Here is a 14,579-nt window from a genome sequence, read left to right on the forward strand (position 1 = left end):
GATCCGGAGTAGCTGAGCAGCCCAAGAAACCACCCAGCATGGCAGGAATGTGAAGAAGGACTCCACCCAGAAGACAGACAACTGGGAACTTGTTTGCAAGCCTTTTATTAATCAGTAACTCTATCAAGAGAGCCAACTACCTTCTCCTGGGTAAAACTTTGCTCTGGCTTCTCACTTCTGTGTTCCAACAAAGCATTTACTTTAGGTGCTAGAAGTTGGTGGTGTGTGCACTTCAGAGAGGCACGCAACCTCCCAGGATGCCCCATGAGGGGACCTTTTGCCTCCCACCATGAAGGATAAATATTGCATAATAACAACACATTGCAGAAGAATCCCTATTTACATGCTTTGAAAAAATATGTTAATACTTTTTTGTATAATTTTATATTAATAATTATGGTATAATTTTAACTTTATCAAGTTTTAACTTCTCTGAAGTCTTCTCTAAATGTAGTTTCACCTTCTTTAAAAACTGTCCCAACATGCACTTACTGATGTGGCTGCATGTTAACCTTTTAACAAGTTGTGCTGGTTTTGGCTGGGGTAGACCTAATTTTCTTAACAGTGGCTGGTATGGGGCAGCATTTTGGATTTGTGCTAAAAAAGTGTTGATAAGTGGAGATGTTTTTGTTATTGCTGAGCAGGGCTCACAGAGAGCCAAGTCCTCTTCTGTTTTTTTGTACTGCCCTGCTGGTGAGGAAGCTGGGGCTGCTTGGGAGGAGACACCAAGGGGTCTCACCAGGACAGGAGACCCAAATTGAGCAAAGGGATATTCCAGACTATGTGACATCATGCTCAGTGTACAAAGTGGAAGGAAGGAGGAGACATTTGGAGTGATGGCATTTGACTTCCCAAGTCACTGTTACACCTGATGGGGGCCTGCTCCCCTGTGGATAGCTGAACACCTGCCTGACCATGGGAAGCAGTAAATTAATTCCTTGTTTTGCTTTGCTTGTGTGCATGGCTTTTGCTTAACCTCAATCCACATGTTTTCTGTCTTTTACTTGACCCATTCTCTCCCTGATCCCACTGGCAGGGGAGTATGCAAGCAGCTGGGTGGTACTTGGTGGCTGGCTGTGTTTAAACCACTACAGCAGCAGTTAAAATAAAACTGGAGATGGGACGGTACTTAAGGAGTCTTTCTCTACTGTAGTACGGGTCTCACTTTGCACCAGAAATACACAAGTAAGCAGACAGTAGCTTACAAGCATATCCCTTCATGTCAGTGTTCCTGCTTTGTGAAGAAATCTATAACCAAGTTAATTTTTCTGTGGAAAACTTGTTATAATATTTGTATAACAGTTGTTTTCTGTCACTGAAGGAACATGCAAATATGGCAGCTCATCAGCAAGAGCTTAAACATATTTTCACCAACATTATTTTCATTTTCTTTCTAAATCTAAAACTGAGATTGCTCTAGCAAGAAAACATTCTCTCAAGCTCTGAAGGCTGGCCTATTTTTGCTTGTTTTGTTTCAGGAATATTTCCCAATATACTAACTCCTCAACTCCTATGTTACACTTTGTCAAATCAAAAGACGCGTAGGAATTGAATACACACAGAGTATAAGAACCAGCCATTTTGGCCCTACAAACAGCCTCAGGAAGGAGTGAGATTCCCACTGAAAGGCAGTGTTTTTAAAAGAAAAAAAAATGAAAGAAAAAATAAATAAGATCCACTAAAGTTATGAATAACATCAGCACCACTGAGAACCGACAGCAAGCAATCACAAAATTCACTAACAATATTCAGTGCTGTAGATTACAATTTTACAAAATTAAAAATTTTAAGGAGCAAAATGGCAAGAAAACAATGTGCAGATTTACTGCACAAGTCTGGATTATTTCCATTTTAACCCCCTCTATTTCCAGATCTGATACTTATCCCTTAAATGTCTGATCCCAGTTCAAAATTGAAATAAACTCTCTCAATGTATGATCATCATAACATGAAAGAAAATCAGATCATATGCAAGTAAGATTTGCTTCATGTAGTTACTACCTACATCCAAAGTTTTATTACCGGTGCAAAATTTTTAGCGTCAATTTTAATGTGCCTTTGTTTGTGAAAAACAGATGGATTATGTGCTGGTTTTGGCTGGAACAGAGTTAAATTTCTTTACGGTAGCTGGCATGGGGCCACGTTTTGGATTTGTGCTGGCAGCAGTGCTGATATCTCAGGGTTGTTTTAGCTATTGCCGAGCAGAGCTCACACAGCACCAAGGCCTTTTTTATTTCCCACCCCAGCAGTGATGAGAATGGGGGGGGCACAAAGAGTTGGGAGGGGACACAGTCAGGACAGCTGACCCCAACTGACCACAGGGATATTCCAGACCATATGGCATCATCCTCAGCATATAAAGCTGGTGGGAAGAAAAAGGAAGGGAGGGACATTTGGAACAATGGTATTTATCTTCCCAAGTCACCGCTACACGTGATGGAGCCCTGCTCGCCAGGGGATGGCTGAACACCTGCTTGTCTATGGGAACTGGTGAATGAACTCCTTGTTTTGCCTTACTTGTGTGCATGGCTTTTGCTCTACCTATTAAACTATCTTTATTTCAGCCCAAGAGTTTTTTCACTCTTTCCCTTTTGATTCTCCCAGAGACCGTGGAACGGTGACCGTGTGGGGCTTAGCTGCTGGCTGGGGTTAAACCATGACAATTATTATTCTTATTTGGTAATTCCTTTCTCTTGGGCATCCCCCCCTTCCCTCCCTCTGTCCCCCACCCCTGCCAAAAAAAAAACAACAAAAACCAAGAAAAAGAAAAGGTACGATTATAAAACAATTAGACTCTAATCAGTAAATATGGCATCAGCCAAAGTGATGTAAATCATCCTGTGAGCACACAAAGCAGCTCATTTCCACATTTAAAGTGCTAGCAGAAAAATTTCTACACTTGTGCTTTTAAAATAGAGAAGGATTTAATTCATGCTCTCATCATAGAACACCCTTTTAAAGTTGTCTAGAGGGCACAAGTGATTTCTTCTGTCTACCATGAAGCTGTGTTATGTACATTTTTGAGACCTTTGGAAGAGAAGAAAAATTTGTGCAAACAGAGGTTATCTCATCACGTGAAGCCTCCCCCAGGTCCTGCTCCTACCTTGTCATCCTGCGAGTCGGGCTGGAGCAGACTGTGCTGCTGGATTGCCATGGGAGGAGGCAGCGGCACAGCATCTGCTCCCTCTTCGCCTTCCTCCTCCCCGCAGCTCTGCATGCCTGAAGAGGATGACTTGGAGAGAGTGCCACTGCTCAGCCCCTCATTCCGACCCCTCTGTAAACAACATCAAGATGTTCAAGCTCTGTTATCTCACCAGTGTGAAGCTTGTTATCACATGCTCGTTTTAAGATTATTCTGTAGTTTCAGCCCTCTCCCAACAAGTCAAGATGCTCCTTCAAACACTCCTTAACAGAGGGGGAAAATGCAGATGCCAAAGACAGTTTTCAATGTCTGGTAAAAGCAAAAGAATTCAAATACTAAGAAAAAGACATTCAGCTGAAATTTACTACAGGAAAGTGTTATGAAAGCCGTATTTGTTTTCCAAGTTCAGTTCTGCAAAGAGAAATCTGTATTTCTCTGAAATATGTATCTTGCTCTGCTCTGTATCACAGCAAGACTTTTGGAGGACATAAAAAAACCTATTACAACATGAAGTATTTAATCAATTATCCTTTCTGTCCTTCACAAGGAACTCTGATTTCAAGTACCCAAAGTATAATGTACTGGTCTTACAGAATAATTTATCTGCCTTTACAGGCAGACAGCATAGATGGTTACTTTTTATTCCTGACTTTAAGGCACTGGCCTTAAATTTTCCCCTTCACTCACAGAACTGCAGAACAACAGATACTGCCAAAACAATATTACAGCTGCAGCACAGAGGGTCTCTTTCTACAGCTTGACATTCAAGGTCAGAGGCCAGTATTCATTCCTAACCAACATCTCTCAATTCATCATGCTGCCAAGTCTTCTGTCTTCCCTTTCCCTACACTTACTGTGGATCTTCACTAGTGTTCCAACTGTGTACCAAAATATGTTGGGAGGAAGAAAAAAAAAAAAGGCAGCAATAAATAAAAAATTGGGCAACTGAGACCACTTTTCTGGATGGTTAAGTACCAAAACCAATAGTCAGAGTCAATCTAATAAAAGGGAATAACATGCACCCAGCTGTGCCCTTGGAACAATAACATCACATTCATTTCAGCCTGAACCATAGGTTTGCAACAGAGAATTTGGCTCTTGTCTGCACCTAACTGGAGGCCAGCTTTGTTCATACAAGAACCCCAGATTTGGAAGGAGAGGCAGATGTTTGTGGGAAGAAGGGAAGCCCTCAGTAGACATCCTTGGTGGCAAAATTTGGAACAGTTTACAATTTCCTTCTCTCCAATGAAAACTGCCATGCATATTATTTGACTAGTGGTAACTGGCCTGCATCATAGAGCCAGTAATTTTTCTGTGATCTGACCCTTATGCAAGGTGCAGTTAGAGCTTTAAGCAGTTAAGCAGCTCTCCCTACACTTTCCCTGATCCATCAACAAGAAAAGCAAAGGAAATACAAAATTACCTGGTTATTCCCAGACCTTGAAGCACCTTTACTCACATGTAAAGGTGAGTACTATTTAGTGTAGGAGAGTAAAGCCAAAGGACAACTTTTTATTCTCCAGTTTCTCTTTTTAAATTATAGGTGCTTCACAGAGCTTCACTAACAGTCTCACAGGGCACAGACTGTCCCTGGCACAGAGTACAGGGATCCAGGATGAGCATAGGGCACCTAACACTTTGCTCCTGACTGCTGGACAGTCAGGTGAGGAGACAACCTGCACCAGCCAACATTTATTTCCCTGGAAAACATACACACAAGTCTTGGGAAGCTGCCTCGAGCACTCACCTCTTCAACAGTTTCATCTTGCGGGGTCGCGGCGCTGTCGTCGGAGTCCTTCTGAGAGCCTGCATCGGCGCTCTTCCGCACCTCTCTGCTTTTCTTATGCTTGTGGGCCAGTTTTTTGACGTGCCCATCTGCTTTCCCACTGCTCAGGCGCCTCACAGGACTGGTGAGCCACTTCCTCAAGGTGTTGCCAGGGCGCTTGGGGCCTGGGGAGCTCTGAGCACCGATCATGTGGGGCTGAAGCGACGTTACGGAAGCGGGAGGACTGGCGTCATTGCTGGAGACTGAAAGGGAGTCTGGAAAAAAGAACAAGGGGAGCACTTTAAAGCTGAAGCAAGTGAGAAACAAGACAAACGGATGTATGTAATAATGGATATGGAATTGAATTTATGGACAAATCAGTGAGATTTTTTTGAGGTAACCTGGCCTTTAATGACACCGCAGCTATCAGTGCTCATGCTGCACGTGGCCATCCATGCCTAAGCACCACTGATGTGTTTAGAACAGTCAAGCTTCATTAAGTTGTTCCTGCCTCAACTATAATTCCTACTTCCCACTGCTGATACTTATTTGATAGTGAATTATACTTTCCATATGTGATGTAACTTTATGGAAGGATATGCTTATCTTTTAATGTTTATTGCTTTGAGCAAAGATGAAGGGTAACAATAATTGCCTCAATGAGATAAGCAAATCATTTTTCAAACACCAAATTTAATTACAAATGCTCCAATTACTTCCATTACTTATGTATTTCCCCTACCCCTGCGATAGAGGGAAGAAGAAACCAGAAGACAGTTAAATGCTTGTCTTTTGCTTAAATTCTCTCTGAGTTTTGGCTTTATTTTGTTTGTTTCTTAAAAAGGCACAAAGCAATGTTTAAAAGCCCACTTGCTGAAATATCAAGATCAGCAGTAGTTCTCAGCATGACACACTTGGAAGTTCTGTAATGAAACAAAGGATACACTTTTCTCAAGCCATAGTTTAATGTGCATGAGGTCAAAAACACTTTCCCACCAAGGTTCCTGTCACTTGACCAGGACTGTATACTTATGATGAACACCCACTGCTTAGCTATTGTGAGACTAGATTTCTTTTCTTCCCCATGCAGCACAATGTTGCTCCCCACAGCAACTCTCTTTTCCTAAAAATACACTTTTCTGGGGGGGGGTGAAGTGGGGGCCTGGAAACATTCTTGTAGCACCACTCTTATAAATATTGTCTACCACTTGTGTATTGGCAAAGCTATACTAGGTTGTTAAATATGGGAGTTTTTCCCTCCCTGTGCATGCACTTTTGCAGGCAGATAGTTTACATAAGGATGACATAAAAATGTTTTGTTGAATGTTTCTACTGGGAGTTTCTGCTGGGAGTTCAATGCAGTGCTTGTGCTCCTTCTTGAAGCTTGACACAGATGTTCAGGTCACCTCTTCTGGCTGCTTTTCCCTAAGAGGTGTATTGCCAGTCTGACCAGAGATAGTTTGAATTTTCTGGAATAATATGGTCACATTGATGTAGTAATGCACTTAATCATAAACATCCAAATGCTTGGATCCACACACAAATATGTGAGGCTGTTCCATTTCCAAGGAGCACTAAGTATAAATGATGGTTTCAAATGCAGATGGGGAAAGACACATAAAATGTGGATATAAAAAGATAGGACTTTTTATTTTTCCTTCATGTTCAAGCTGTTTCACAAAGGACACCCTTTCCTAGGAATCCAAAATGTGATCTATCATGCTGTTTATGAAAATGCTTCTCTGTTCCAGTAAAACCCATGGCATGTCACCATTAAGATACATCAGCTTGGATGCCAAGAACATTTGTAGCTTATAGTGTATGAGCACACACATACTAATTGCTGTTAACCACCACTTTCATCATGTTTCCACAAAGCTGAAGATAAACAAACTTTATAAGGCATAATTTCAGTCTAACAAGCTAGCTGCTAACTCTTTAAACCAAGTCACACCTGCAGAATTATCCTCCACTAACAGCTGTAGCTGCTGTGCACATAGGTAAGGAGAGTTCACATGGTGCCATTAACCTGGCTTCAAGGCTTTAAGTGATGGGTGTCAGCAAAAAAGCAGATGCAGAGCAACACTAGATGTCTTTGTCTCTAAATCTTGGGAGAGCAGTGCTAAGAACTGCTACATTATTTTCTTGCTGAAGTGGAAAGCATAAGGAAGAAATTAATTAACTATAACAATGGTTTTCAACTTTCAATCTGAGTATCCCTCAAGGCACTGGGATTACTGCTTAAGGGTTCTCAGCACACATGCAAGAAAAGCAAGCCTACTAGCCATCAGCATCCACATCATGAGAGATTTTTGACTTTATTAAAAAAACCCTGATCTGCTATTAAAAAAATTCCAAACAAAACTTGCAACCATCTGCAATCTCTCCACAGGAATCCAAACAATCTCCTATAAAACCTCTGTAAGAATTTAGTTTGACTGCTCTTTCACCAAACTTATCTTTACCTTTACTGCATCATGCATCTTTAATTATTATCAGATGCCTTGTTTCAGAAATCACAGCAAACATCAGCTGATGGGTATTTCAATAAATAACCTTCTGCTACTCTGCTAGCGGACTACAGAAGATGGGAAAACAGTGGTGGTGTACTTGTAAGTTTCTTAAAGCTAACAAACTAAATGCCTTGTTTCCAAAACACCAAGCTTGAAGATGTTATAACTACTCAGCCAAATTTTTCTTTCATTTGTATATAGTTTTCCTCTCAATAACAGTTCATACAAGGTTCCTTCCACGCAAATAAAATAGAGAACATTCACTCGTTTACATAAGAAGAAAAAATTAAGCCTTTGCAGAAGTCCACCATGTACTGTTTTGTATATCTGTTGCATTTCTTTTCTTTGCAATTATTTCTTTTTAACAAAAAGGCAGCATGGTGGTGCAGTAACTGATTGCATACAATTGACTTTTACATAAATGTGCCTATTCCTAAGCACGTAACATGCTTCCAGTTAATAAACCCCTTCTTTTTATAAAGTGTGTTCCACCTCCACAGATTTTCACACATCCTTTTGACAAGCTACACTTAGCAACTACTCAATTTCTTGTAAAACCAAGCAGTGCAGGACAGAGGCCCTGAAACTGGGGAAGGCAAGTATTTTTGTCTGACTGTACTTCTGCTGTACCACTCCTATCTCTTAACCCAAGTCAGCCAAGAGTTTGTGGGCAGCAGAGGGGAAAAGAGCACAGAGAAATAAGTAGACTGTGCTCACAAGCAGAGAGGATGTAAGAGACAAAACAATGTAAACCAGACATGTTCTGCAGCACATACTTCAGCCATATCCTCCCACACAACATTAGTTTTCATTTGGCGTGCAGCATGTAACTGCTTCTTATCTTCCCTTCTGCATGACTTAATAAGAAATCCTTACTGATGTATTATTAGGGCTTCAGGGAATCACAAAAGTGGACATCATGTAAGTAGTACACTGAAATGATAGCACTTTGCTCTTTAAAGCCTGAAATCTCTCAGAGAAGGAAAATCCCTGCCCACTGCAGGGTTTACAGGGTTGCATCCAGGCTGGTTTTAAGTATCTCCTGAGAAGGAGACTCCACAACCTTTCAGAGCAAACTGTTTCCGTGCTCTGCCAGCCCCAAAGTAAAGCAGCTCTTTGTCATATTCAGATGGACCTTTCTATGTTTAAGCCCATTGCCCCCTGTCCTGTCACTGGACACCAAAAAGAGCCTGGACCCATCTTCCTGAAATCCATCCTTAAGATACTTGTATGCATTGATAACATCTCTTCTTAAAATAAATAAAAATACTTCATTGCTATAAAAGCACCAGCCCAAAGATCAAATTTTATTAAATAGGGCATTAAAAATGGAGATTTAAAATCATTAGTGTTAACCTGAAAAGAATACCAGCCCACTAGGTCTCTTAAGAGATAAGATATGACTTTTTGCCCTTCCTTAAATTTGCAGAAAACATCTCTAAAACCTCATAGCTGAGTTAACACTCGCTAGAAATATTCCATGTCAACGTTTTCCCAGTGAGACCCTATACCATCTATTTTCCCATCCCATCCCAGCCAACAGGCATCCAGATTTTCCACTTACTCACTCCCATCTGTTTCTTCAGGACCCCAGTTAACAATACTAAAGCACAGTCATGTACAAAACCTGGGTGCCCATGCTGATGTATTCATGTAGAGGCATTGCCAGATCGAAGCATTAGGGAATATCAATATCCAGTACAAGCATTTTCAAAAGCACAGAAAGACCTTTCACCTTCACTGTGAGAAGGGCCCCACAGGAGTGTCTCATTTCTCCCTGTCCCATCACTATAAACTACTCTATCTATATAATTAGGGATACAGACTTGGTTTGATTGATTACCATGCTTGGGATTGTTTACACTAAATCAGCTTTGTTTCCTTTATGACTACATAGAAAATTGTTTTTCTAGCCTTGCTCAAGAATATTTTATCTCTAAGACATGCTAAGAGGAAAAAAGGAGTATTCAAAATTGAACTGAGAACAATATGGAATTTTAAAACCAAAACAGATGGAATAAATTTGGGGTATGCTAACCCCAAATGTGTTTCAAGTACAGTAAAGTTTCTAGTGAGAATCAGACTCCCTTTTAGAAAAAGATAAATGAAACAGATGGACATCTTGGAGAGAAGAAAAACCCAATGCACATATAGAGATCACACACAGCAACACCAACCCAACAAGAAACCATTGAATTTAATAAAACCACTCCTTGTTCAAGTAGAGAAAGTTTCGCAATTCAATAAAGTTCAATAAAGTGAAGCCCTAATGGATGGGCTTTGTTTTATAATTCATAGCCACAATAAGAAAAGAAGGCATTTAACTGCCATTTCCCTGAAAGTAAAAACCACATATGTTGCTCTGGTAGTGAGGTCAGAGGGTTCACTCAGAGTCCATAAATATATTTTTGAAGCTAAAGGGCAGGCAGCATGGGTTCTGACCCCCTCAAACTAGAAGATAAAGTTACCTCCAACAAACAGGCAAAGTTTTGAAATGGGAAGGGAAATGGGAATTCTCATTCTAGTCCCAGCTTTCTTAACACTAGAAACATGCACATCTGTGATTAATAAACTGCTTTTTTCCCTAAAAAATAAATCAGCCATGTTAAGCTAGTTGATGACTTGAAAGACTCTGCTTCATATTAACTATTTCCATATTGCTGTTTTTTGAGTTTTACTGCAAGGGGCTACAGAACCCATGGCTCCTTTACCTACAGAATCAAACTAAATCTGCTTGATGCTCTGCACCTCTAAACACAAAATGTTCCAAAATCAAAAATAAGAACATTTCACAGTCTCTGGACTCTGAAACAGTGATGGGCAAAGACTGAAAAGTGGAGCAAAGCAAACTTAGTAACCCTGACTGGCATGTCAGGGTCATACTTTCCGCCACTGCAGATTTGCCATACACCATGGACTTTAGGGAACAAAATCTCATCCAACCAACCAACCAACCACCTGATCAAGATCTGCTGCAGGTACATTATGAGTGTTTGGGGAAAAGGGCTGTTTGTTGGTACAAAGCACAGAGAACACAAATCTACGGTGATGCACTTTAAAGTTTAATATGCAAGGTAGAGTTGACAAGCATCTAATGACAAAACTTCATAAAAACCTGCCTGCATACACAGTGATCACTTGTTGTTAGATAAGACAAGGAAGGCATGGAAAAAAAAGAGTGCAAGGATTATTTTAGTCATGGACACAAGTGCAGTTTCTGCCTGGGAACTGCTTTTGAGTGAGGTTACCAATCTGCCATGTACAAGACCATTCAGATAATTTTGTAAGGGTCAGGAATTTCACTTCTCTCCTTGCTGGGAATCCTCTTAAAAATATCCTTGCTGCCTATTTTTTGCAAACCAGTACTGGAATGTACATCAAAAGGCATTAGATGTGTTTCAGCTTTTTAAAAAGCCCTCATAACAGCAGTTACCATTTAAAGACAATGCAGCTTAAGTATTATCAGCCTTGCAAATAGGGCATTTCCACCATGCCCTTTGGGAAGCACCGATTTCACTTGCAAGGTAGACTGATATAACTTGCATAAAGCTAGTTTCTTAAAAAAATAATTTTTAAAAAAATCACAAAATGCAGAAAGCTAGTACTCAATACATGGAAGACAATCCCTCAATCATATTTGTGTCTGGAGTGGAACAAACAGAGCCTTCACTTCTGGTCAGTAAACCCTTCTTGTCATTTATTTCAAGTTATGAATTATGCTGAAATACCCGTTAGTAATCTTTTAAGTATGTGAATAGAGTTCAACTCCTTAGCATATGTTCCCTGATTAATAAATTATCTATATTAATTTTGACTGATACAGGCACTATCCAGAGCACTATGATTTACATGTATGCAATAATTAAGTCTTCCACATCATCAAAAGCTGATTATCTTGACATCAAATAGACTGGAATTCTAAGCTTGAGGCTAGAGAGTCTTCAGCTTCTCTTAATGAGATACTAAACTGCCCAGCAAGCAATCAAAAAAAAAAAAAAAACCCCAACCCTGCCCCTAAGACTGTCATCTTAATGACTTCCAAAGGTCTTTCTAATATTGGGAAAAGTTATTCAACAGACATACTTGCAACTGCTCTATAGAAAAGAATCACAAAAACCTCTGAGTAAAAGCAAAAAGAATACACTGTTCATTTGAATTAAAAAATTAGTGGCGTATGCCTCAAAGGTTTAACACACTTATACTACTGTCATGTTCTTATTTTTTCTTAATACCTTCTCCTGCCTTCCTACCCTATAAATTTAAAACAAACCAGGGTTTTCCATTCAAGCTTTTAACTAGTTTCACATGCATCACAGAGTGTACACAGAGAGCGGTGCAATTACAACTCCTATCTGTGAGCTAAACACCATCAAAATTCAGATGGGGAAAAACCTCCTCTTAGAACTGCTGGACAACTTTGCATCCCATACTTGTGTAGTTGTTTTTTGGGGTTTTAAAGCAGGAAGAAGGCATGAGAGTGTGGCAGAAAAAACTCTCCCAGGTTAACAAAAGTAGTTCTGTTTGTGCTTCCTGGAATTTGGACTAGAGGGAAATAAAACCTCAAATCTAAATCTTGTATACTGCTACAAGCACAAGGCAGCACTACAGAAAGGGGGAGTGGAATTTGTGGGGCATTTCATTCTTTGCAGTAAGTTGCTATTCTCTCCTATTTCTGGAGAGAAATACATTTTGTGTCACAAGTAGGAAGTATTAAGACAGACTGCTGAAGTTTAGTTTCACAGTTTGTGAAAACCACAAGCTTTTAATAGATTAAATCTCAGCTTCCCCTCTATGCAGCTTATATTTTAATAGGCACTGTCTGGATTTCAACTCTATTCTTTTGCCACCTGTTTCTTCAGATTTAAAGACAGCTACATCCATGTGCCTGGCAGGACACGCCAAGGACAGATTTATGTAACTTAGCAGTGTTTCTCAGTCAAGTTCTCCCTCTATGTCTGTGTACTGAGCCATCCTCTTTAGAGATCAAAGCAAGTGCCTTGGTTATTTTAAATATGATTGTCTCCCAATGGAAGGAAGGGTGCATTTCCCTTAAACACTAACTGCACAGGCACTTGCATGCTTTTATATAAGAGCTAATGAACAGAAACATGTTCTAATTTTCAGGCAAAGGTTTCTCCTTTTCGTGCACAACCTCCAGCAAGTTCCCTCAGGCCATCTGGGGCCATCATCCAGTTACTCATCTGTTGCACTTCACCTCTGCCTCCCCTTATAAGACATCATTTTACATCAGTGTGAAGGAGCACAGAAGATTATTTGCTCTGCAGACCTACAATAGGCAAGATTTTCAGTGACAGATTTAAGTTGCATATTAACAACTCCCTCATAGGGGATGACATATATCATGCAATATAAGAAAATTAAGGTGACACCCTTCTTTCATTAAACAGCTGAGAAAGTTCTTCAGAGTAAACAGTGAAAGAAAATGAGAGAAATCCTGCTTTTCTATATTAGCAAGCAGGTTTCCCACAGTACCAACGTATTTTCCCTGTTTTGCTTTAAATACGGTACCTTGTAAGATCAAATTCATCAAAGTTTCACAAAGACTCTACTATATTACTCTTTTCCAAAGCATAGCATTTTTGAGCTTTACTACGGAGATACAAATATTTTAAACTGTCTGTATATGCCATTTGAGCTAGATGCCAGTATCAGGTATACATCCAGCTATTACAGGATGACCAAAGTAGAAGAACTGATGAAGGCAAGGCCCAACCACTCTTCTCTCCAGAAGAATGGATGCACAGGAATGACTATTCCAGGCCCAGGGCTGCTGCCTCCTCAGCACCCTGAGCTGAAGGAGCTGTGTACAGCTGCTCCCCCTGCTCCCCAGCACTGCTGCTGCTGCTGGAGAGCTGAAGATCTCAGGGAGCTGTGGAGGGCACAAGGCAGCTACTGAAGCAGCGGGAGCTGGAAGCACTCGCTCCCTTCCAACTGCTCCATGGCACAGCACTCCCTGCCTTTGACAGAAACAACACCCAGCACAGAGAAATGACATCTGAGACAAAGAATGGAAAAAAGGGAAACAGAAACTTTGGGCCTGGGCCTCTTAGGCAGCATTGGTGCTTAAGACAATAGACAGAGTTTAGCTGGCTGCTGACAATCCATCAGCCTCGTGCTTGCCACGTGGAACCCACCCCCCAGGAGCCATGCCAAGGGATGCCAGCAGCAAAGCTGCAGCTCTGCTCGTGGCAGAGAGCTTTATGCCACACACTACGAATGGGAACCCCTCCTGACAAGATTCGTGATGAGCAGTTTCAGATCTTAATTGGGGCAACTGCACAATTAATTCTGCTCATCTGTTACTGAGCTGTAGGGGTTTTATCATCTGCTACTCTAATTTTTGCTGGAAAGTAAATTTTTGCTCAGAAATGGATAAAAATAAACTCCAGTCCCAGAAATACTGCTCTGAAGCAGCAGAGCAGCTCATCTGATATGCCTTGTGCATCAGTCCAGAAGAGGAAGATTATGAACAGACATGAAACAAAAATGTCCGTGTCAATACAGATAACAGAATAGCCAACCAAAAGGGAGTGGAGAAGGATGCATTGAGCAAACCCTCAGCTCTGCTGAAAGCAGGGAAAGCTTTAGAGGAAGGGAGGGAGAGAAGTAAGTCTGCAGAAATTGCATGAGGAAGAATCATGATCTCAGATGTTATTTAAAGCAACACATGGCATGCTTTCCTGTGCAAAAGCTCAGCAATGCAGGGCATCCCAATGGAAGGAATTTATCCTACACAGATTTTAAAACAGCCCCCACTACATCAAGAAAAAGGTTGTATATTGCTAAGATATTGCAAAAGCAAGTTTCAGCAAGTCTGATCTCCAAAGGAAATAGCGAGACACAATTCTGCTGTACTACTGAAATTGAGAATGCACACAGAGATAGGGAGGAAATTAGCTTCCACCACTTTACGTAGTCAGTATAAACAAGTCCCACAACTACAAAGGCAAAAACTAATTCCACACAAAAACTGTATAAATGCTGAGCCAGAAGTATTTTTTCCTTCTGTCCAGAAGTTTAAAAAAAATTCAAACAAGTAATGTACTCTGCAATGTATTTACAAATGCGTGACCTCTAAAAATGGAAGTAGATACATTTTATTCTCTCTTGAAATGCCTTAAAAAATTCCAACACATGA

The 14,579-nt window shown here is 40.6% G+C and overlaps 1 protein-coding gene across 1 annotated transcript in view; it reads right to left on the bottom strand.

Moving 5' to 3' along the window:
• Positions 1–14,579, bottom strand: part of TRIO (trio Rho guanine nucleotide exchange factor) — a 244,215-nt gene that overhangs the window by 29,165 nt on the left and 200,471 nt on the right. Inside the window, 2 exon segments of the mRNA XM_036378951.2 lie at positions 3,104–3,274; positions 4,890–5,182. Coding sequence (XP_036234844.1) covers positions 3,104–3,274; positions 4,890–5,182 — 464 coding nt within the window.

Source organism: Molothrus ater, chromosome 1 (genome assembly GCF_012460135.2).
Source record: "Molothrus ater isolate BHLD 08-10-18 breed brown headed cowbird chromosome 1, BPBGC_Mater_1.1, whole genome shotgun sequence".
NCBI lineage: Eukaryota > Metazoa > Chordata > Aves > Passeriformes > Icteridae > Molothrus > Molothrus ater.